This window comes from Solanum verrucosum, unplaced genomic scaffold, assembly GCF_900185275.1.
Source record: "Solanum verrucosum unplaced genomic scaffold, falcon-dt-bn FXZP01000150.1, whole genome shotgun sequence".
In the NCBI taxonomy this organism is placed as follows: domain Eukaryota; kingdom Viridiplantae; phylum Streptophyta; class Magnoliopsida; order Solanales; family Solanaceae; genus Solanum; species Solanum verrucosum.
The window spans coordinates 2111686-2137358 of NW_026020371.1; the positions used below are offsets into that span (position 1 = coordinate 2111686).

Genomic DNA, 25673 nt, shown 5'->3' on the forward strand with positions numbered 1-25673 from the left:
TTCATGCTCATGAATTTTGCATGAACTCCATACATTAAGTGTCTTCGAGAGGAGTAGCATCTTCGAGTTCTAAGTCTTTGAGCATTGTCATTTTGAGATTATATTCCTACTTATGGGACTACTATATGTTACCCATGAAGCCCTTGAGTTGAGTTGTTCATTCCCATAATTCTGCATGAACCCTATGAGTCGAGCAGTCTAGAGATGAGTAGTATCATTGAGTCTTGAGTTCTGAGTACTGATGTTCTTTATTGCTACTAAGATCCCTGAGTTGAGTCGTTCATGTTCATAATTCCACATGAACCCTATGATTTGAGTTATAAATTTTAAAAAGCTTTTTAAAGCCAACACTTGAATTCTTAAACTAAGTTTTGAGAAAGGAGTTTTCTAAAACATGATTAGTATGACAATCGAGTATGCCATCAATGTATGAGCAGCATGGTATCTAGATATACCATCAATGTTTATGCAGTATGACTTCTTGAGTCACCAATGATCATATTATAATATGATTTTAAAATGTTTTTTAGAAAGAGCAGAGTTGAGTTCATTTTCTTTAAAATGATATATGAGAACTAAGTATTCCCAAGAGTAAATGTTTTCACATTTAAGATGAGAGGAAACTGAGATTTCCAAAAGAGTTTTGAGCAGTCGAGTACCATCTCTTTTAAGAGAAAGATTTTGAGTAATAATCTCAAACCACAAAAAGAGTTATATTTTTAAACATATGAGCTAGTTATATTTTGGGAGTAGTATTGAGCACCGATATGGGGGAGAGTTCAGATAACTCACAGCCCCAATAAACCATGTAGCCAACGTGGGTAGAAAGGGTCATACTTTTTAGATGATTCCTTAATTATTTTTTGCATAGACTAGTGGATCCACTTAATTGAGGAGTTCTATACCCCGACAAGGTGTAGGACATTTCTAGCAGCGTGGGTGAGACGTTGTATCATCACATAGCTCATAGTGATGGTTGTCGGTTAGAGAATCTCCAAACTGAGTTATATTGTATTTTTATACACAAACTGAGTTATTATTGTATTCTTCAATACATTGAGTTGCTATCTACTATTTTAAAACCTTTCCATATATTGCCTTTTTTATTGTTGCTTTATATTGAGTTGAGTATCCAAAGTTGAGTATACAGAGTTGAGTATCTTATTGTTGAGTTGAGCCTTATTTCACTGAGTTGAATATCTTATCATTGAATTGAGCTTTATTTTCTCTAAGTTGAGTTGAACTATGTTTCTTTGAGTTGAGTTAGGTTGCATTAAGTTGAGTTAGTTGAGAAGAGGTAAGTATGTTTCTTTTCCATCAGTTCAACCTTATGTTTTGCTTTAGAATTCCCCTTACATGCTCGTACATTCCATGTACTGAGCCATTTGGCATGCATCGTTTCATGATGCAGATATAGGTATTCAGGATCATCAACAGGCATTTCGTTGAGTCATGGGATATTCCAGTCAGCTTTAGTGATGCCTTCTTACATTCCAGAGGACTTCACGTTTATCTTACAATTAGTAGTTTTGAGATGTCGTGGGTCTTGTCTCAATATCCTTCTGTAATAGTAGAGGCTTCATAGAGAGACAAAGTTGAGTAGTTTTCAGTATGTATCTTCCTTGAGTTGTATTTACAAACTCTGAGTTATCAATTGAGTATTGTTTAGATTATTTTGAAGTTGAGATTATTGAATTTAATTCAGTTTTTAAGCTTTTGCATGCTTAAGTTAGTCTTCTGCTTGTAGTCAGCCAGGATGAGGGTTCTCTTGGGGACCATCAATGGTTCTTGAGTGTCATCCACATCCAGGGTGTAGACTCGGGTCATGACATTTTATGTATCTAAATCTTGTATCATTTACATGTTTGATCAGCATTGCTTTGGAAAAGATACAAAAAATGTCATTTCATGTAATGTATCACTGACTTCTTAGTGTTTTCAGGTTGTTCCAACGTCTGAATATATTTTCTCGATTTATGAAGCTGGAAGAAGATACATTGTATGCCTTAAGTGGAAAGTATGTACTTGTGGAAGATTTCAACTAGACGAGATACCTTGCAAACATGCAATTGCAGTTTTAAAGTACAAGAATGTTACAAATATGCATCCGTATTGCTCTGATTACTACAAGCCTGATGCATTAGCAAAAACATATGAGGTTGTAATGGTTCCAATGCTAGATAAGGAGGATTGGTCAGTTTCAGACTATGTTTTAGATGAAATTGTGTTGCCACCTAGATACAAAAGGATGGCTGGACGACCTAGGAAATGAAGAAAAAAGCGCAAATGAGAAGATAACAGTGAACACGAATTATTGTGGACACTGTGGACAAAAAGGTCATAACAGGAGAACTTGTACTTTCTTCTCGATAGAGAAGTGAAATAAATTTTTTTTAAAAATATTCATGTTCATGATCAATAATTTGCACTTATAGAGATTTTTTACTTTACTATTTAGAGTAAATAAAGTGTATTATTTACACGAGTTAGTTTGATACATTATTTATTATGAGATTTGTTGTTCAACCTAATAATTTAATAAGATTTGTGTGCCAATGTTATATTCAATAGACAATTATTGAGATACTGTTGTAAATATAAAGAAATTTAGAATGTATCAACTTTGAAAAATAATTATTGTGTAATTGCATCAAAATTAATCAACTATTTGATACATAATTTAAACAATTAAGTGTCCCAAAATTTAGTTGTTACATAGGTATAAGATATGTATCATATACGTGGATGATTCATATCTTAGATATATGTCTGTTGTATCATATGCGTATGCAAGTCATGAATCATATGCATTAAATCTGTATTGGGTACATCGGTAATTTTGATACATTATTTGTTAATAGTGTTGTTGTTCATTTTAGTAATATGTTACGATTTGTGTGTTGTTGTATGTGATGTATCATATACATGGATATAATTCATGTACCATATATATAGATATAAGTGATATAGACGAATAAAAGCCATGTACCATATACATTAAACTTATGTATCATATACGTTATTTCATATCTAATCTATCTATTTACTTTAAGTCAATCAGTTATGAGTGTGAAGCTTAACTTTGTAAAACAAAAATGTATAATTCTAAAATTTTAGTAGACCATAATGTATCAAAAGAAATATATTGAAAACACAATATTTAAGAAATAACAAAATATTGTAATATGAATAAGTTTTTAGAGAAACACTCTAAAACGTAAGTGAATTTGTCTTAAATACAAAAAACATATAACATTGTTTGCAAACATGGTTGAATACTACTCTATGTGAACCAAATCTTCTTCGGGTGGTGATGTGAATTGATCCTTAGGCTTTTGTGGATCATCATTCTCACTAACGTATCCACCATCGGCCTTGTCGTTGTCATATCTCCACAACAATGTTGCATATCTATTGCGTAGATAATCTGAACGAAAACCATCAGGTGATATAACAAGTTGGTCACTCAAAAACTCTGCAAATGTAGCTACATATAAATTGCGGTCCCTACAACAAAATGCAGAATATTAAGTTTAAAAAAAACTTACACATATGATTAGAATCAAGAATATAAATGAATATAAAGTTTAAAAAAAACCTTACACATATGATTAGAATCAAGAATATAAATACTTATAGGCTATCACTTGTTTTGTTGCATAATGTCTTGGGAAAATTCAACCTTCAAAGAATGTTGTGGCTCTAAAAGTGTACCAGATTCTTTGTCCTTATATGCATCAAGTTCTGCCCAGTTTGTTCGCTCAATTTTTTCGAAGAATTCAGTATCAAGGAGGTAAGAATGTACCATTATCGATAATTTTTTTATCTCCCTAAAGTGTACTTTTTCCTTGAGCCTAGAGAAGAGTCATACACGCATATCAACCTCCGTTTCAATTCAACAATAGCCAACACCCAATGGAATCGTCCATCACAGTTAACCGGAATGTAAACGTCGTCCACAATATGCCATGGTAATCCAGTTGGATTGAAAATCCTTTTATGAGGTTGGTGATTGACCTTTCATGTACAGATACAACCGACGAACGGTCAATGTGTTCTTGGGTACTAATATTATCATCAGTCGGATTGTTATAATACCTTTCATAGGTATTGTGGATGTATGTATTGAACAAGCAATTGACTGTTGTGTATCTGTATTGATTCATGCTACGGAGTTTTGATTTTTTTATGAAGATATTAAAAAACAACATCGATGTGCTACACAAAACATAAGAAACATAATTATACATTTGTAAAAAAAATGATGAAAAAAGTGATACATTGATAGTTGTATATTGTATTTTGATCAATGGAGGAACAATATCACCATTTTTGTTCAATAAGATACCAAAGTGGATGATTGACTCATTCCATACTAGAAATAATCGCAGGAAATCCTTTGATAACCCGGATTCCTATTTCTCAATGATATTCCACGATCAAGACAATTGGTTAAATCTCGTGAAACCATTTCATAGAAGTTCATTGATATCTTCTTTTTATAAAGCAAATCGACTTCGATTCTTGAATAATCCACATCACTTCTGCTTCTATTGGAACACAAGATTCCCCTTTTCTAATGTATTTGATACAATATTTGTTGTATCAGATTCACTTATAAAATAAATGTATCATATACATTAAAAATATATATAATTGACGGCTTTACCTGATAAGTGCAATATTTATTTGGTTGTGACATAGCATAGAACTAGTTTTTGTCGATTGAAAATACAACAACAAAATTCATCGTCTCAAACTCAAATGAAGAGGCTTTTGCTCTGTATTTTTCCTCTGTTAATTTCCTGTATTATTGTTTGTATTCAAAAGTTGTTATTTCAAAATGGATCAACTAGAGTAAATTTCATCAAAAAAAATATATAAAACTTACTTATTGACATGACTTTTGAGAAGACCCCTAGTTACCTACTGAATATACTCATCAATTAGATTAGACGGAGCTTGGTATGTAATTCCACATCCTTCAAATGGGAAATACGGATGAATTTCATCCTCCAATTCCTCTTTTCCCTTTTTTCTAGACCCAAAAGAAGTCAAGTACGGAGATTTAATTTTTTTTAAGGAATCATGTTACGCGTTAGAGGAGTCTTTGAATCGCTTCGAACAACAATCTCTGTGATTGGAATATTAGTGGGTAATTGACTGTCCGAAAGGAAATTGTGGTTGCCGGTTAACTCCTGTGGATTTACCGCACTAACTGGTTTAGCAGGAATAGGCAATTTTTCTAGATCAAAGAAAAGTGTATCTATGGCTTCTTGAGTTCCGGATGATATTGCAGTAGATGTGGTAGAATCTTATATGATTTAAATTGATATTTTTTAATAAAATTTAATAAACAATTTGATAGTGAAATGATATATAAATAATATTTTTACCGGTGTATCTAATGTAACTGGATCTGGCACAGATTGACTGATGTTTTGTTGAACTGTATCTGAAGCATCTTCATTTATTGTTCCTTCATTGAGATCTTAAGACCCTTGGTCTGTTGCATCATCATGAAGAATATCATATTGTACAAAAAGTGATACATTAAACTGCAATGTATTATATACATACAAATTAAACTGCAATGTATCATATACACACAATTTGATGTATCAAACACTGCTAATGTATCATAATAGTAACTTTTTGATGAAAATAATACCTTCTTAAGCTCACTTGCTTCTACAGTATCATGAATATTTTCATTTGAGGATTGGAGTTCTAAAACATCCTTCATTTCTTGTTGATTCTTTAATGTATCATCAATTTGTGTTTTTAGTTTTAGAACAAGTTTTTTTTAACAAATATGTAACTGATACATTGTTTAATTTGATATATGCAGTGAACAAAAAAACTATACTCTATACAATTGCAGTAACATAAACCTGATATTCAACCTCAAAAGCATATACACCAATATTTTGGTCATTATGGGAAAATCCATTTGTATTGGTGAGGTTGGTTGTTGATCAAACTGAAAGGTACTTGTTTGAGGTTCAACATTGCCTTTTTGATCGAAAACTTCAACCATGCACGACATAGACTTGTCAGCCACATCCTTCATCAATGAAATTGAGAACATAACGACCTATGCAACTTAATACACAAAAAACAATTACATATACAACACACTACCTTTGGTAGATATTTGTCTTTCCTATGTATAGATTTCATCAACTGAGAGTGGTTTCCCTTTATTAAATCCTCAAGATACTTAAATTTTTTGTCAACCTAGCAAAAAAAGGAAATTGTCTTTCATTTTTATATTTATATTGAATATACATAAACATAAATAAAATTGATATCATTACTAACGTAATCCTTCGGATATTCTTTCAGTTCTAGATTTATCTTTTTAGACATGTGAAGAGACATGGACAAAAGATACATTAGCAGTCGGGGTACGTGGTTTATCTGGCATTGAGAATGACTGGTGTAATGACACATTCAACTACTCTGACTGACTAGGTTCCGACACCTTTATTTTAGGTGTATTAATTTTCTTTCTCCTTTTGGGTGGTGGTGGAGATGATGTACCAGAAACCCTTGATGAGCTCCTAACCAACTGGTCGGGAGGGCTTGTGGAGAAATTCTCGAAACCTGAAATATCTTTTGATTGTACTTCCTTTGGATTAACTGTTGTTGTGGAGGGTCCAGGAGGAGGAGCATCTTGAATGCCAGGTATATCAAGAGTTGCAACTTCGTCTGGTGTTGAAACAATATTTAAATATGCATTTTGAATGACAAAATTTGTTAAATATTATGACAAAAAATATGTATCATAAAAAACTGTTATTTAAAACAAAAATTTGAAAGCTCAATAAAAAACGGTCATTTACAAATGTCCAAATTTTGGCTTTACAACCACGACCCTCCAATTGCAAATTCTTGGGATAACATTCGCTTCTTTAACAACAATCTCTGGATTTAGATAAGATGCACATTAGTAAGTCCATATATTCAATGCATATGGCATGCCAGATAAACGATACATTTGTTTATCAAGGTTGAAGTCCAGTATGAGTGAGTTCATCAGCTTGGTGAATGCAATCTGACCCCAAGGATATAATTGATACCTACCATCTTCGATCATTAAGAATTAGTCGATCGGTATTGAAGTCTCACCAAATTGACATAATATAAATGTATGGACAAAGTACATGATAGCCATCTGAACGGCATCATGTGTGTTCTCCCAATTGCCCATCAAAAAGCGTTGAATCAAATGACTTTTGATTAAACTGGTAGTTGCATCAAGGAAGTACCTTTGTAATAACCAGCTCGGAGTGGATTCCGGGTATGTAAGATCTTTAACATTACCTTTGCATTTAAGACCAGTTATTATGGCAAAATCCTTGATACTAAACTGCAATACACTCTCGTTAGCATGTCGAATATGCAGCACACTTGTGTTATCCTGTTGCAACTCCAACAACAACATACACTTAGTGATTTGTCCCTGAAATTGCATTTCGGGAAGTTTAAATATGGTCCAAAAGTGGGATTCTTGAATAGTTCAATGCCATCATCCCCTATGGATGCTTTGATTTCCTTCAAGAAATCAATGTTGTACGTTGCTCCAAATCTTAATGCATGAGTTAGTATCTTTTTTATAACACATTTCATACCCTGCAAATTCAAAAAACAAATCATAATATTGTACTTGTATAATTTCAACTACATGATATAATTAAGAGTAAATGATACATATTTTTAAAATTTTGATACATGATCAAACTAGAATGTATGTGATACATGAATAGACTACATAAATCAACTAACGTAACATTTCACTGTGTAACATGAACATACTATGTTAATTGATACATTAGATATAAACTGAAAATCTAGCATATACATCATAATTTTATAATGACATCATATCAACCACATGATACATTCTGGGATAATATTGAAAGTGAATACAACTAACAATCAATAATACATAATAGAACAAGTTTGGAATGTGACCAATCTACATTGCATATGATACATGAATAATTAACACCAGTCCAACCAAAAATATACTTGAATTAGTATCATGAACATAATGTATTTGATATGAACATAAATGTTACACTCTATAAGATACATTGCTGTCAGGAAATCAAAATGAACTTTATTACTTGATACATTATAAATATCCATCAAAACGGTACTAAAACTGGGGGTTTAAATGTATTTGATATGAACATAATGGAAGATACATTAATGAAAAAATCAATGAATCTAATACACAAGTAAAAATTACAATCTATAATATACAATATTGACATGAGGTCAAAATGAACTTTATTACCTGATACACTACAAATATCCATTCAAAATTATACTGAAATTGGGGGTTTTAAGGAATTTGGTATTAACAGAATGGAAGATACATTAATGGAAAAATCAATGAATCTGATACAAATGTAAAATTACAATCCATAAGATACAATACTAACATGAGATGAAAATGGACTTTATTAATTGATACATTACAAATACCCATTCAAAACTATACTAAAATTGGGGATTTTAATATATCAACAAAATACAAAATTAGCAGCACACTACAATATTATTGTAGTGATAAAAAATGTATCTTCATTGTTAAATGAATCAATTTAAGTCGACCCAACAGACCAAATGTAAAAAATGTAACCAAAATTAGGATTTTATTGTATCAACATATTACAAATCCAGAATTGTCGAACAGACTATGAGAATATTGAATTGAAAAGCAATGTATCTTCACTATTAATGTACCAATTTATTTTGACCCAACACAACAAATGCCATATCAAAGATTAAAAAAAAAACTAGAAAAGATTATGAAAACACATACTTTAGGCAGTGGGGGTCGGGAAATAACAGGTGCCGCTTTTCTTCCCCTTTTTTGGAGGTTTTTTCAACCTTTGTTTTTGACTTGTCATCGCTCTGGTCCTTCATCGCTAATGTGTCATGCAATAGTTTGGATCGTTTTCGACCCATTTTTCACCATCAGAACCATATGTACGATTAGCGTTAGATGAATTTATTTGAGAAACACCAATACTAAATGATGGACCATGATCCATATGTATCAAGAAAAAACATGAAGAAGACAACAATGGAGAATAAAATTTCTATCTATTCGGATGTTTGAAACTGATAAACTTGAGAGAGACCCCTTCTGATAATCAAATTGATTTGAAATTTGTAACTGCAATGAATGTGGAAAGAATTTAGGGAGAAAATGGAGGAGTGAAAAGGAAAGTGGGAAATGTGGGTCTAGGCTGAAAAGAGGAGTGAAATATTTATGTATCCGAAAGTTTTTAGGAATTGGGAGAATTAAGGGATTTTTGAAATATTTTAAAAAGGTAGAGAAAATGGATATTAAGGTAAGTAAATGTGTGTATATAAGTAATTTTCCCTAAATAAAATTTGCTAATATGCTTGGATCAATTACTTAAGCCTAACTAGTACAAATATAATCAAAGTCCAATTTCATTGGGCTAGTTCGTCAAATTGAATTATATATAATGAGCCCACTTTGTCAAACCCAAGATGTCATCTTATTTTAGGACTCAATTTGGTGTCACCTATCAAATGATGTGACATGTCAAGTCAAATGAAAAAGTCAATAGGATCACGCCACATGTCAAAATGACACGACATGGCTAGACAAATCATATGCCAATAAAAATGTGTCACATGTATCCAAGTGACATGTTTCAACCAATCAAATATTGTCATATCACTTAAATCTATTTGGCGAAAGAAGCATGTCTCATCACAACTCTTCTATTCTACAACTTTAAATAAATGTCCTCATAATTCAAAAAATACACTAGAATTCAAACAAGAAGCTAGAGAGAGCTCGTGAATCATACATACATATTTCTGAACAAGCTACAAGTTCAAGCCTCAAACATAAGTCAAGATCCAGTTTATCAAGATTCAAAACCAACCTCAAAGACCTTTGAATTCAAATACAAGTCAAGATCAAGATTGCACAAAGACCCTTGAATTCAGATATAGACCAAACACAAGTCCACTAAATTAAAGATCAAGATCAAAGACCCTTGAATTTATATTCGAAACAAGAATCAGAGAATTCATAAAATACTACTATTGTTACAATATTTCCAGTTTTGATTATTATTTTCTCCGCGAATTTTATTGTTTACAATATTAATTGAGATCAAATCATAAATACATATAATTTAGTTAAATTATTCTTTCAATAAATACTTTCTTAAAGAAAATAGTCAAACATGACAAGTAAAATGAATCGAAGAAAACCGTTCTAACCGCTCTAATATGGGGTCCCACAAATGACGCATCAAAAAAACAAATGACCAAACAAGAAGGTGAGTTTTAAGCCGTTCATCCATCCAAGTGGAACAATCAAACAAACACCAACTTGCCACACACAAATTATTTGACGCCCCAACATTGGAGTAAAGAGGCACAAAGACAAAAAGCAGCAGCAATTTTGCCCAATAATGATAGCCCAAATCACTCACTCAAATACTTTTTATGGATAAATAGTCAAGAAAAACAAACTAAGTTGGAGTGTCTCTAATAGCCACCCATATTAGAGATCCTTTCTTTCTTCAACTCTCTCTCTCTCTTCATATGCCAGTTTTGGATTCGTCAGCTGACGGAGTTTGATACTCAGATTCTTAAGGTCCATTTTCTTTTCTTTCATAAAAATCTCATTTGGATTCTATTTAGCTTTTCTCTTTTTTCTTGGCAACATCTTTATTTTTTATTTTAACTTGTGCTTGTTTGAGTTATTTGAACTTGGTTGCTTGGAAAGGTTGCTCCTTTTTTGTTATTTATTTTGGTGGTTTTGTCAAGATTTGGTTTAATTGCTCTCTTCATTCTTGGCAACTCTAGGAAAGTATGTGGTTGAAGTTCTAATTGGTGACTGGGGCCTACTGCATTATTGTTTGAAGAGAAAGTGGTCTTTTTCTTGAACTTGTGCTTGTTTGACTTATTTGAACTCTGGGTTGTTTGGAAATGTTGCTCCTTTTTTTGTTTTTATTTTTATTTTGAAGATTTGGTTTAATTGCTCTCATTTCTTGGCAACTCTAGGAAAGTATGTGGTTGAAGTTTTAATTGGTGACTGGGGCCTACCTGCATTATTATTGTTAGAAGAGAAAGTGGTCTTTTTTATTTCTTCTTGTTTTTGTGGTGCTGCTGATGATGCAACTAGTGAAATCAAATTGAAAGGTAGAGTTGAGGTCATTGCTATGACTTGGCTGACTATGTATGAGGTACTGCTGGGTATAAGTTGGATCATTTATTTGTTTGTTCACTGTGGGAAGTACTACTGTTGGAAGTAAAGTTTGATCTTCACTGTGGGAAAATTAACCTTCCAAAATAGGAAAGATTATATGTACTTGTCAAACAAAAAGAAAAAGGGAATGAGGTTGTTCCTGAAAACGACCTGATGTGTTGAGTTATTCTTCAAGATAATGGATTCATTAGAGAAAGTTGCCCATAATATGATATTCTTTCCTTTTAATCATTCTAATTCCTAATCATGTGAAAGTTATTTATCAGAAAAATGAAAATAATCCTAATATTGTTGGGTGCTAATGATTGATGGAAAATTCATGAAGAAACTATTGTCAGTGTTTTCATTCCAGTATGTTTCTCAAATGGGTGGCAAATAGTGGAATCTAGCAAAGTTTTAATTTCGTCTGGATGTTTTTGTATTGGGTACAAATCTGTATTACTCTATAGAGAGTTACTTACGAGTTATGTTGCTTGGACTCTTCAAAAATGTCGACGAGTGCATGTCAGATCCTTCTAGTGTATTTTTGAAGGATCCGACATGGGTGTGGCAACATGTTTGGAGAGTCCAAACAACTTAGCTTATGAGGACTACCATATAAAAAGGAAGATAGAATGTTCATCTATGGGAAACATAATGAGCCTAAACTTTCCTATGTAGATGATACATCAGAAAAAGTGTTGGCTACATCAGATTCTCCATAGTAAAATTATTCATTGGAATACCATGAACTCCAGAATGGAGCTTTAAAGCATTCTTTGAGGGATTTCCACCTTTGATGAAGCTCTAATTCTATGAGGTGCTGGTTACTTTTTAACATATATCTTGAGTTCTGAGTGACTTGGTAGTTTGCGGTGAAATTGCAGAAAATCTGATGAATCTTGTCCCGTTGAATGCTTCTTAACTTTAGCTACCTAGCTTGTCCTAGAACTCAAGAGCACCTCTTGATAAAATGTTATGTTTCTGTGTTTGATCAAAGATCTCAATAGCTGATTAGATTTAAAGATGGAATTATGTAAGTTTTATCTTTTTCAAGAATTTGAAGCTAGCAGATTAGGTTAACATAGAACCAAATAATCTTCTTGAGCATGACAATATTCTAAGTAAATGCAGCAGTAGTCTCTATAATCTTTGTAGCAACAAAGATGTAATTACATACTTAGGTCCGTAATCAGGATGGTATGGCATGTGTCCTGGAATGTACCTTCAACCTTCATGAGATGTTTGCAGGATAAGAATGAATACAAACAGCTGGAAGCATTCTTTTCGATGCTATATAGTCACACACCATTAGGGGAGGATGATAAATAGATGTGGTTCATCAACTAAATGCTTGATGGTAGGTCATTTGCTCATGGGAAAAGGTTCAAATTTACCCAAAAAGTGTTCAATTTGTCTTAATATTTTCCCTTTCCTCTAACAGCTGTTCAGCTTGACTCTGATATTTGTCACAGTTGAGCCACGTAGACAAACAAAAGATCCAAATTTACTCCGAAACTATCAAATTGGTTTAGAAATGCCCTCTGCAATAATTTGAAGCATACCCTTGCACAATTGAAAAGGTCCAAACATACCCTTATGTGGCTTCCATTATATAAATTAAATTAGACCAATTTTTCCTGGTGGATGAGATACATTTGAGATGAAAGATAACAGTGGGAGCTTTCATTGACCGAAAGGTAAATGAGGGAAAAATGTAAGACAAATTGCAAACGTTAGGGGTATATTTGGACCTTTTTCCTTTGTTCATTGAAGGTGAATTTACAGCACCAAGGAAGGTGGTAATTTTTATGTGGAAAGCTATTTAGACAGCAGACAACTTATGCATAAGAAGATATATAATCTTTAGATGTTGCTTCTGCAAGCAACATGGGATGTATACTGGCCACCTTTTGATACATTGTAGCTTCACTTTGGAGCTTTGTACATTGGTATGCTCGGTTCCATCCCAGAACAGCAGAAAGATGATGAATAGTTGGCAGAAACAAAGGCAGGAAGGTAGCAGGAAGGGTGTCTGGAAAATGGCAGCCTCTGGTGCTATTTAGCATAAGAAGATAATGAACTAGAAGATCATTTGAGGGGGTTGAGAGTTCATTGGCAAACTAAGAGCCTGTTTGGATTGATTTAAAAGTTAGTCAAACCTACTTCTAAGTCATTTTAGCTTTTGGAAGTGTTTGGCAAGGTTAACAATAACTTAAAATAAGTTTAAAATGACTTTAAAAAAGTTAAAAACCAAAAGGAGGTCTCCCCCTACTTTTTATTTTTTGACTTAAAAGTCATTTAAGTTTGACTTTTTTATTTTTTTGATTTAAAAGCTACTTTTTTTAAACCAATCCAAACGGGCTCTAAGTATTTTTCATTTGTTAATCTTGCATTTATGACCTATACATGAATCACCAACTTGCAATGATGATTAACTATTTTTTTTGAGGCTTAAAGCATACTTGTAAATGTCAACGCCAACTTGGTGCAACATTTATAAATACTATTAATATATCAAAAAGATATTCTTAGATAATATTTGTGGATTATCTTTGGGTGTTGGAAGATCAGAGGCCTTTGAACCATCATATGTTACGCTTAACTATATATATATATATATATTATTTTTTCTTGATGACAAAGGAAATCCGCAGCCGCTACCCTTTGGGTGCGCACAGGGTAAAACCCCCGCTCCTATGCAATAGCTCGCAAACCACATAGGAGAGGTAACCCGCACTAGGCAAGCCTGGTGCGACAAGCTCAACCCAGAAGGCAAACCCCTTGCTTTCGCTGGCAAGGGGTTTCGAACTTGAGACCTCCAACATGGAAGTCCCAAGCTCAAACCATTGGGCCACCCCAAAGGGTCGCTTACCTATATTACGGTAGGTTGAACGTCATATGTTACAGTATCATGTCATTCTGTGCTTAAAACTACTCCTCACAGGTAAGATTGATGTCAGACAAGTTTGCATTTCTGTATCTTCGAATTGGTATCAGAAGAATTTGTGTTATTGCTGATTTTAAAGATTATAGGGTGCTGAATTAGTAAGTAATGTGGGAGGTTTTTAAATTATATTCAGTACATGAACTATGGAGAAAGCATGAACATCAGAGGGACTTAAATTTAGAGCCTATGGGAAGTTTTTCAAATTATATTCAGTAAGTGAATAAATGAAGAAAGCATGCGCGTCAGAGGGACCAAAAGTAACCATGTTCTGGTATATCTTGCATTTTAGTATAAATTTGATTTTGTTGGATGCATATGATAGCTTGAGGATTGTGTGCAAATCTATCATTATCTGTGAGAAATTTACTTTGTTTGATTTGTATGCTTATATCTATGTAAAAATGCTCTAGTAGATCCTATTTTCCCCAAAGGATTTTAGGGTTGCAATGTTGCCTACTGCTAAGTTCTCTTCTTTTCTTAATTTTTTTTTACCTCTCCCTAGGAGCTCCCACCTTTTTTGCTCCTTTAGTGACTCGAACCCTCAACCTTAGGGTTGGAGGTGGAGGGCGGCTACCATCTGAGCAACCCCTCTTGTCTTCCTCAAATTTTTCTGTAAAAAGATGATTGACTTTTTCCCCAGAGTGCTTCAAGCTTATTTATATTCCACATCAATGTGATGCCTTTGGAGACCTTGTCTCTTGTATCTTGATTTGATGTGTATCTTCATGATGCTTTATGAGTATTTGTCATCAAGAATTCATGCGTTGTCATCTTACCATTACTAAGGCATCTTTTCTAATGTGAAAACATCTAATATCCCTATGCTTTCAATGACAACACAACAATTATGGTTTTCAAGGACAAAGGCATTAATGCCAAATTTGTATGTTAAGTGGAATTCAAATGCGTAGGTTTGTTTAAAACACCTGAATGCTTTTTACCTGTGTCTTTTATTGATGATGAGCATTTAAATTCTCCAAGTGGTAAATTTTATTATTCATCTAAATTTATTGGCACTATTTTCTTTCTGCAGTCAAAGTTAAAGTGAACTGCTGCATGAAAGATTAGAAACTACATGAATTATACTACTCAACATAATGCTTACAAACAAAATATTTGAAATATCACAGCTGATTGTTTTGATAGGTTTATCAGACATATCATTATTATTCTAACTGTATCAAATGTGTATGGATGGCAGAGTAAATTTAAAGTTGTTGGTTCTCAATTTTTTATCTAACACATATGCAGCCCACTCCCATTTTTTTTTAATGTGAGCTTTTGATATTTCATACCACAGATGCACAGAGTTTAGAAGGTTGAGACCATCATTTTCAAAAAAAATAATAATTTATGATTGGGCAGCAGAAAGGAATTTTTGGAACTGTGGAATTAATATTAAGTGGGTTTTGGTAGTTCAATTTATGGAAAAAATTGAACATGCGGCCTGCATTATATATACCAAGATCTAGTGAAGCACAACATAGTAGCATGGGTGTCTCTGGAGCTATGCCTATGTCTTTACCAAGTTTGCCTAAGTTGGAGGAGAAATTTCCCAAATTGCCAGATGCTCTTCATGTTATCTCGGAGAAGGAGCTAACTACAAACCTCATTTCTCCACGGGCAATTTCATCGACGTCTAAGAGTGGATCGGTAGGGCATCTACTGTCATCTACTTCTGGACTCCACAAAGATTTTCACTTTTCACCTACCTCTTCTCAAGAAACTCGGACGCGTTATTATCCATTTATCTCAAGTGGGGCTTCTATGGCAACCAGCCAAGCTTCACACTCAAATGTAGATTCTACCTCATTGGATGATTATCCATCAGGGAACAAACAGAATCCCTGGGGTAAAGATTCATTTCATGAGTTTCTTGCTTTTCCTACAAATGTTCCTGTTCAAAATGGCCAAGTGGAAAGCCTTGCCGGCGTTATGGCATCTGATGACCATGCTAAGAGGTCTGATTGGCAGGAATGGGCTGATCAGCTAATTAACGATGATGACACTCTCGGTCTTGGTTCAAGCTGGAGTGATATCCTAGTAGATGTCAATTTTCCTGATCCAGAACCTAAGGTTTGTTCCTTATATGCTTTGCTCTATTTTATGTAGCTAGGAAAAGAAAGAGAAAGGAAGGGAAACTAACGGGAGAGTAAACAGACGTGAAGCTAGAAGAAGAAAGTACTATTTCCAAGGCACAAATGATATTATATCTTTCATTATGCTTGATTGCATCTCTAAAAGGTTGTCAGTTAAAGATTTTAATGCACATCAAAACATATTTATGGTCAAGTAAATAAGTGTTTACCTAAGTTAAAATTGCATTCAATAGTGTTGTAGTTGCATTGTTTACCGTAAAGAAAATTCAATACGGACATCTTATAAATCTAACAGCTTATTTAACTCCAAATTGTCATCCAGTTTACACCAAGCTTCAAGAAGTAGAATACATCCATATTTCCTTTTAAAAATGTAGAATACATTTATATTTAGTTCTAAGTGAGGATTCCATCTTAACATATTTCGTTTCCTACGTTCTTAATCCTGTTGTATGTGCTCTTGCTCCATTTGATCTCCTTGTTTTCTTTATTATGTTGAATTCTGTACAAGCTGTTTTGGCACCACCTTTAACAAGGCACTTAAATGAGATTTTATTCATGGATGATACCACCCAACATCATTTTGCTGTTGAATTTAAACTTATTTGTATATTAGAATTCTGAGGTATTGTTACACAGAATATGCTTTAGACTCAAGCAAGAAATTGTGTGTTTCACATTCTTTGAGCTCATCTAGTGTGTTCTTTCCAAGGGCATTGTCCACATGACCTCATACTGAGCAGAAAAATGTGTTCTTTTAGTAATCATTTCTGATTTTATGATATTAATTTACTGTTTCTTCATGTTCTTAATTTACATAAGTTTCTAATGTGTATATCAGCAACTGGGAGATTCTGAGATCACTTCTAACCAGCTGCAACCTCCTCCTCCTACTTCATCTGGGCAAAGCTGCCCCATTGGTAGCCCATCATCTGCCACATCTAAGCCTCGAATGCGGTGGACACCAGAGCTTCATGAAGTCTTCGTAGAAGCTGTAAATAAGCTTGGTGGAAGCGAAAGTGTGTAGCCTCTTCATTTTGAATTATCTTTTTCAACAGTTAGGAGGATTTAAGGATTTGAATGACATAACTATCTTACACACAATTTTATTTTACAGAAGCTACTCCAAAGGGTGTCTTAAAGCTCATGAATGTGGAAAGCTTAACCATCTATCATGTTAAAAGCCACTTGCAGGTATGATTAAACCTCTTACTGAGTATTTTCCTGCTGCAGTATCTGGTGATACTCACCTTATCCATTTGTTTCAATTTCAGAAATATAGGACTGCCAGATACAAACCAGAACCCTCTGAAGGTAGAAGTTGCCTCTTTGATTACTTGATAAGCTTTTCCATAAATCAGGCATCATTGCACCATACTTTACTGATTGTCTCAAATGCCACAAAAACATCTTTCATTGCGCATTGAGAATGAATTATCATGCTTTAGCTATCTGTTGGCGAAAAACAAGCATTAAACAATACACGACTATGGTAGCAGCAGAAAATATTTAACGGGCCTCTGCCATAAGTGGGGTTATAAAGGGTACTTCTTTCATCCACTCAGGAAGGAAATAAAGAGCTCAAAACCCAACATTATCGTCTCACTTCACTCTAAATGATATTTTATAGTAATTACATCTATTGTGCTAGTATTTCCTGCCTAGCTTTCTTTATTCACGAGACAACTGACTATGTTTAATTTGCTGATGATGAGTAGATCTTTTTCATAGTTTCTAAGACATCAAAAATTGAAATTGATGAATGGACTGTCCTCTGCTTATTACAGGAACTTCAGAAAAGAAGCCAACTATCATCACAGAGATGCCATCTCTGGACTTAAAAACGTAAGTCTTTACTCAGTCACTATTGAAACATGTTACTAATTCATCAGTGATCTTAAATAACTGCTTATTTTGCTGCAAGAATAATAATGTTTACACAAAAAAATTCTTCTGTCATTCGTCGTGACTAACTGAATATCTTTGTTAAAACATGTCATTTTAGCTGCACACACATTCATACCTCTGTCCATTTTTTGTTGTTTGAATATGACTATTGACTAGTCAGGATGCTTAGGAGTAAATATAATGTTTACAAATTGTAAGAAGGAAATAGTTCAAATTAAATACAGATGAAGGTTAATTTTTACAACTTCAGCAGTTTATATGGGAATTTTGTGCATGCCCCTGTCATTGGAAACAGATATAAGAACTAATTTCTGTTACATAGGGAGACTTTGAGAGTAGTTGATTTCAAATTTTATTCAGCTTGCTAATTTCACTTCCTTGGAGAGAGTACTTCCTTTTTCCAGTTAAAATTGTACCTAATTATCAAATATTACTTTGGAATCTGATTACAGGACTACAGGGATAACAGAAGCACTGAAAATGCAGATGGAAGTGCAGAAACAGCTTCATGAACAACTTGAGGTATGTGAATGATTAAAGACAGCAGCAGTATTCGTGCATCTAATCTTGTTTTTCTTGCACCTGATTTCCTTTTCAATTGAAAATACAAGTGTTTTATAAAGTGATTGCTAGACCAGCTATATTATATGTGGCCGAGTGTTGTCCTGTCAAGAACTCGCATGTCTAGAAAATGAAAGTAGCGGAAATGAGGATATTGTGATGTATGTGTGGGCATACTATGAGACAGATTTAGGAACAAAGATATTCAGTACAGGTGGGAGTGGCCTCCATAGTGGACAAGATGAGGGAGGCAAGACTGAGATGGTTTCAGCATGTGAAGAGGAGATGAATAGATGCTCCAGTGAGGAGGCCTGAGAGGTTATCTATAGTAGATATGAGGAGAGGTATAGGTTGATTCAGTATTGAGGAGAGGTGATTAGATAGGACATGACACACCTGCAATTTACTAAGGACATGATCTTTGATAGGAAGATATGTACGAGGAAGATTAGGGTAGTAGGTTAGTAGGTAGTTGAGCGTTGTCTAGTTTACTTATCAGAGTTTGTTATTATTACTCTCCTGATATCTTATTCATCAATTTTACTCTCCTACTATCCTATTCTTAGTTTTAGTATTACTTGTTTCTTTGCTTCGGTTTTTGTATAATCTGGTGTTACTACTATTCTCTTCTTCATTGTTTACGGCATGACTCCTCCACTATTGTATTTGCTTTACATAATTTTTCTTATGTTTTACCTTAGCCGAGGGTCTATTGGAAATAACTTCTCTACCTTCACAAAAGTAGGGGTAAGGTTGCGTACGCATCACCCTCTCCAAACTCCACTTGTGGGATTAAAGTGAGTATGTTGTTGTTGCTCCATTTGGATTATGGGTTAGATTGCCTTTTTCTTATGAAACATTGTCATAGAATTAAATCCCTCGCCCTCATAGGAGTATTTTTCCATTTGATTTCCCTACATATTGGATTAACGGTTCATGTATTAACATTACCACTTTCTCCTCAATATTGAATAATAAAGGTATAATATATTGTGAATAGTGTATTTATGTACTGAACATTGGAGTATTGATTAAAAGCTCTAATATGGTGTCTTATCTGTGTAGTGAACAATCGTCAGGTTTCCCTCTTCCAAAATTTTGGATCCTTTCAACTTTTACTGCCATTGTCAGATTGTCTTAGATAAACTTTTTCAGCAACCATGCAGAATATCTTTGTTTTCTCAGTATTGGCCACACTTTGGTAAATTTGACATTTGAGTTATTATGTTACACTAGATTGAATTCTCCTTGGCTAATATCCTGCTTTAGAAGTGGAAAGTGATATTTGTATGCTGGATAGTAAAAGTTATATGGTGAATCTCCCTGAGGGAAAAATACCATTAAATGGTGTTTGATACGTCTGTCAATATGTTAAGTAATATTATTCTTCTTTAGTTTTTTAATGTTTAAAGATTATGTTCTCCCTTTGCTGTTTCTTGAGGATTGCTCAGAAACACTGTTACTGTTGTATCTTTACTATTCATGGTTGTACTAAGATATATACATTTTACATTTGATGGCACAATGCATCATTCTAATAACATGCCTCTTTTCTCAGATCCAAAGAAAGTTACAGTTGCGGATTGAAGAACAAGGGAAATACCTTCAAATGATGTTTGAGAAAACGAAAAACATGGGAAAAGAACTAAATGTATCATCATCAAAATCAGATGAACTTGCTTCACCATCCACTGAAATAAAGCATGCCCCTCCTGATGACAAATCAGATGCACCGGAGCAGGATCATGTCAACATTGAACTTAGTTCAAATGTTGCTTCAAGCTCTGCAGATGATCTCACTGAGAATAAGGAACGAAAATCACCCGAAAGGAAAGCTTGTGAGAATCATGACTTAGATGGTAGAGACTTAAGTTCCCCTCCAACAAAACGTGCGAAATCGGAGGAAACATCACCTTCGTGACCTTGACACACTTTTTGTAACTTCGTAGAAGGAATAGTTGCAATGTGAAATGTGGTGCCTATGTTGTTGACAGACTTGTAAAATAAGATTTTGGGTTTAGGGTGTGGTTTGCATGACGGAAAAAAATATTTTTCACAAAAAATATCTTCTTATTTGGTGTTTGGTTAGTAAGAAGAAAATATTGTCCAAAGAGCATTTAGGTATAATCTAGGTAAATACTATGACACCAAACCCGGATCCCCACCTTTTAACACAGTAACCTCTGTCCCAACCCTAACCTCGACTAGGGACTTGACCTTCGACCTTAACCCTAACTTGAGAGTTGACAACCTACCACGATCTGGACCTGCAGCTGATTAAGGACCTAAACTCGATCCTTATCTCGAATTGACATCGGAGATTCGACCCTAACCCAATTCCCAACTTTGACCTTGAGTTGGTGTTGGGGTTGGGGTTGGGGTTGGGAGTCAGATTCTGTTCCCAAGTTAGGGTTGGTTTTGGGAGTTAGATTTGGGTCAGGATCAGGGTCTAGAGTTAGGTCTAGGCTTAGGGTTAAGATTTAGGTCCCAAGTCAGGGTCGGTACCTAATATTGACTTAGGACCTAATATCGACTTTTATCTTGAACTGTGATCGGAGATGATTCGACCCCAAGCTAAGACTCTACCTTGACCCCAAGTTAGGGTTGGAATCGAGAGTTGGGTCCTGGCTAGGGTTGTGGTCAAGGTCAGATCCTTGTTAGGAGTTAGGTCTCTGTTCCTAGGTTGGGTTTACGAGTCGGGGTGTGGTTCGCATTGAGGTTGGTATTAGGAGTCGGGTCAGGGTTTGGAGTCTGGTCTCAAGGTGGGGTCAGGTTAGGTTTTGAGAGTTTGGTCCTAGGTTGGGGTTACGAGTTGGGTCTTGGGTTAGAGTTGACATGGGGTTCTTGTTGAGGTCGAGTGGTGAGGTTGAAAAAGAGTTTTGGAAAATGATTTGATGACTTTATGTTGGGAAATCATTTTTAAAAAAACTGAGGAAAGTAAGTCCATTTGGAAATATTTTTCAAAACATTTAAGTCAATCAAACATGAGTGTCATGACCAAATATTTGGAGAAGTAAAGACACCTATCCCATTTTCGTGATAGGTATGCCAATCCAATAACACATAATATAAAATAAGGTAAATAAGCGAAAGTATAAACGCCAAGGCTCAATATCATGTCTCATATCAAAACGCTGAAAAAGATACAAAAAAACAATAATACAACTACCCAAAATCTAGAAGTCACGTACAAATCATGACCAATATCAAGTATAACCGAATGGTACGAAAAGTATAAAGTCAAAAATAAAGGAAAATAGAAGAGATCATGTATAGCTAGCTATGTATCAACCATCAGCTACCTTGAATTCTCTAAATGACAGGCCTCAAACTAAGGCATTTATGTTAGCGTCCGAGAATACTATGCTCAGTACTTGCACATAGGGTACAAAAATAGCAAGCATGAGTACCAAACAACATGTACTCGGCATATATAACACTCTGATTTAATAATATATATAATTGGACAGACGTGCTACTCTAATCAATAGATATTTATACAAAATAACAATTGTGCAGGCGTTCCACTCGAATCCAAATGAATGAAATGTGAATAATGCATATGTAAAGTCAATGTATTCAATAACACTGATTCACAATAGTCACTTTCAATCATCCTTCCATCATATTTCTCTAGTTAACAAATTCCATATCAATTTACAAGAATTGACATTACAACATTCATTATTAACCTTTCCAATTACATTCAAGAGGGCAAAGTTCTACCTTCTAACACATTTAGGATTTTCTTCAAGTCAATCAATACTCACAACAAAAATCGAACCAAGAAAACTAAGTAAACCATTCAATTAGTTATTTTTAACCCATCAAAATAACTTTAGTACCTACATAGATGTGTCACCTCACCTTTTGGGACCCCAATTTTTTCATTACTTCTAATTACAATCAAGTAATACATTAATACTTCAAAGGAGTCAAACAAACCTTCAACTTGCCTCAAACGAAATCCAAACAATCAAATTAAAGTCTTTTCTTTTCGAATAGCCTCCGAATGAGTCCATTATAATCAAATATGTATTCTACATATATATGAAACTATAGACATTCATATTATTATACTTCTATTTCTGGTACAAAAAAAAAAAAAACTCCGAGCCCATAAGGGCAAAACTAGAATTTTATTAGAAGTCCATGTTATCCATAGTTTAAGGATCTTAAAATGGAGTTATAATCGACCTTTAAAACTTCAAAATGTGATTTCTTAAATTTAGACACAAAATTCTCAATTTTTATATTCATACTCGATTTAAAATGATGAAATAATCTATAGATAAATTTGATATCAAAGTCAGTTTGTCTATAACATAAGGACCTTACATAAGAAAATTCAACAAAACCAAGTTCGAATCTACCTCTAGATAAAAAAAATGATTTCTGGATCTAGGATGGAAATTCTTAATTTTTCTCCAACAAACTCACAGATAAAATGAAAATCAACTAAAGAAATCATGGAAGAATACAAAAACAAGTATTAGATAATTATTCTCTTGTTAAAATGAGAAGAATGCTGCAAAAGTCCATTTTGAGCTCTACAATTTCAAATATGCTCAAATTACCAAATAAACACGGTATGAAATTTAAAAACACTGTTCAAAAAAATCCGCACCAACTATTTTAGTACCAAAAATTATTGCACCAGCAATTTAATTTCTCACTAAAAGGACCGTAACTCCATCAACGATCTGTAAATGCACCGATTTTTCTTTATATATATATATATATATTCAAAAAAATGTTGCAGATCTACTCATTCAATTGAAACTCAATTTAGTGCTAATTTTCCAGTCAAACATAATTTTTACTCATTAAAGAATTATTTCATATTACACGATAAACAATCTGGACTTATCAAAATTTACCAAAATTTTCAGATCTTTCCTATAATTCATGCTCAAAATTTTTGAAGTCTCGTAACTTTTCGATCTCTAGAACTAAACATGGACTTTTAAGTCGACATACTTTTATGCTTAAACAAAGCCAAAACATCCAAAAATTTTAAAATTTATTTAAAAATCATTGAGAACCTCCCAGACACAAACCAAATATGCTACTAGCTTAGAAACAATATTTCAATATTAATGTAATCATCAAACGTCCAAACGAGGTATTTTGACCGGATGTTGACCAAAGAAAACTCTTTAACTTCTAACTTTCCAAATTTTCAACCAACTATTCAAAACACACCAAATAATCTCACGATCCGAATCAAAGGTTTATGTAGGTGGTTGCTTGCAATATTTAACCCAACTAGGACTTGAAGTCGATCCCATAGGAAATGGTAGAATATAATTCATTGTATAACGTTTTCTAATCACTAAAGATTCATGTATTGATAAAAAGGTGCATTAAAAATAAATTAAGGTAGGGGGGGGGGGTTGCTTAATAATTCAAACATTGAATGTGAATAACACACAATTACTTCAGTCAATTCAATGTAAAGTATAGAAACACGAATTTATTGCGAGTGTTAAGGAGTCTTAAGAGTGTGCTAGTATGAATCACAGTTTAACAATTGGGTAATTGATTGTTGCTAAGATAAGTTGAATATTATTGGTAAGCTAGATTATAGATATTGACAACCATTTTACTATTAACCATCAATTTTCACATAGATTTTCTCAAACCCTAATACGTTATCACAATAATACAATCTACAGCTTTGATTCAGCCCAACTATTTTTAAATTCAGCTGTTAAACGAATAAATTCAAGTTATTATCAACTATTTCTTCTCACTCTTACATTCTTTTATAAGTGACACAAGAGATCTAAGATAAACTAGAGCTTACAACCTCTCATTATGCATAAAAACATGAAGAAACAGTTGAACCCTAGTCAATTCAACAATTAATAAGAAAATTATCAATACCCTATCATAGATTGATCATCCATAGATTGCACACCCTTAAAATTAGGGGGATTAGTCACTCATGACAAAAGAAAAAAAAGAAGTTATACCAAATTCCTTAATCAGAGCAGCTTTTAGGGGCGGATCCACATGCACCCGACAATTTTTAAATTTTTTGTATATCTATGTATAGATATTTATAAAAAGATAATATATTTAAATGTGCACCCAAAAAATAAAAATGATCTTAGTGCAGTTGGTCAGAGGCTGAACATTAGAGCTCAACTTCTGGAGTTTGAATCCCTGAGAGTGTTGTCATTTTTTTGCTTTTAAAAATCAGCCTTCTTAACCCTTGTGGTGCCCCGGTAACTTTAAATCCTGGATTCGCCAAAAAATTTTCCCACCAATCGCTAGTACAAGCTTTTCCAATTAAGGTCTGCAAAGAATGTTCTTAGAATTATGAAAAGAGAAAAACTACCAATTCTCTGTTCACCAATTCTATTTATACTCCATAGAAAATATTCACAAATTTGTCATCGATGCCATTTTGACAATCTCGATCGGGCTCGCCAAAGCATTCAATGATGCTCCAAATTAAGCTTTCACTTCGTCATTTTGTCTTGTGCATTTGATATGCTTTTTAGGCAACTGTAACTTTAGGTGATAAATTTTGTCTTCGTCAAAATACTTGGCGACACATCGAATGGTCTTTTGTGTTGCTGATCTTTGATGCATAGAAGTGAATTGAACTGTTTATTTCAGCGAATCTAAAAAGTTTAACAATGCACCTAACCCCTTAAGTGATGTCTCATTCTGATTTTTTTCATTTCTTTCCTCTTTTGACTTCTTTTACTTCCATTTGATGTTTAAGTACTCTTGATCAGATTTCTGATTAAGTTAGATATGTGGATCCCTATTTACTTTATTTAGGCTAGTTAAGTGGCATGATATATGACTTCTCTTATGCTTAGAATTGAAAAAAAAATGAGGGTACTGTGAAATGTATATATATAACAAAGGACATATT

General features: G+C 33.7%; 1 protein-coding gene and 2 pseudogenes across 3 annotated transcripts; 1 reads left to right on the forward strand and 2 right to left on the reverse strand.

Moving 5' to 3' along the window:
• Window positions 1-3278: 3278 nt before the first annotated feature.
• On the reverse strand, window positions 3279-4166 carry LOC125838406 (uncharacterized; annotated as a pseudogene).
• A 2678-nt stretch (window positions 4167-6844) lies between these two features.
• On the reverse strand, window positions 6845-8985 carry LOC125838407 (uncharacterized; annotated as a pseudogene).
• Window positions 8986-10578: 1593 nt separating this feature from the next.
• LOC125838356 (protein PHOSPHATE STARVATION RESPONSE 1-like) lies at window positions 10579-20835 on the forward strand. Of its 3 annotated transcripts, none has more exons than XM_049517422.1 (8): window positions 10579-10666; window positions 15511-16286; window positions 17151-17328; window positions 17427-17503; window positions 17584-17623; window positions 18097-18154; window positions 18670-18739; window positions 20337-20835. In XM_049517422.1, exons 2-8 carry the CDS (start codon window positions 15651-15653, stop codon window positions 20697-20699), a joined length of 1422 nt encoding a protein of 473 aa, XP_049373379.1. In that variant the 5' UTR covers window positions 10579-10666; window positions 15511-15650; the 3' UTR covers window positions 20700-20835. The 3 variants fall into 3 exon arrangements, with proteins under 3 accessions (XP_049373379.1, XP_049373380.1, XP_049373381.1); XM_049517423.1 differs by having other exon boundaries at window positions 17430-17503; XM_049517424.1 differs by lacking the exon at window positions 10579-10666 and having other exon boundaries at window positions 15879-16062; window positions 16185-16286.
• Window positions 20836-25673: the final 4838 nt, after the last annotated feature.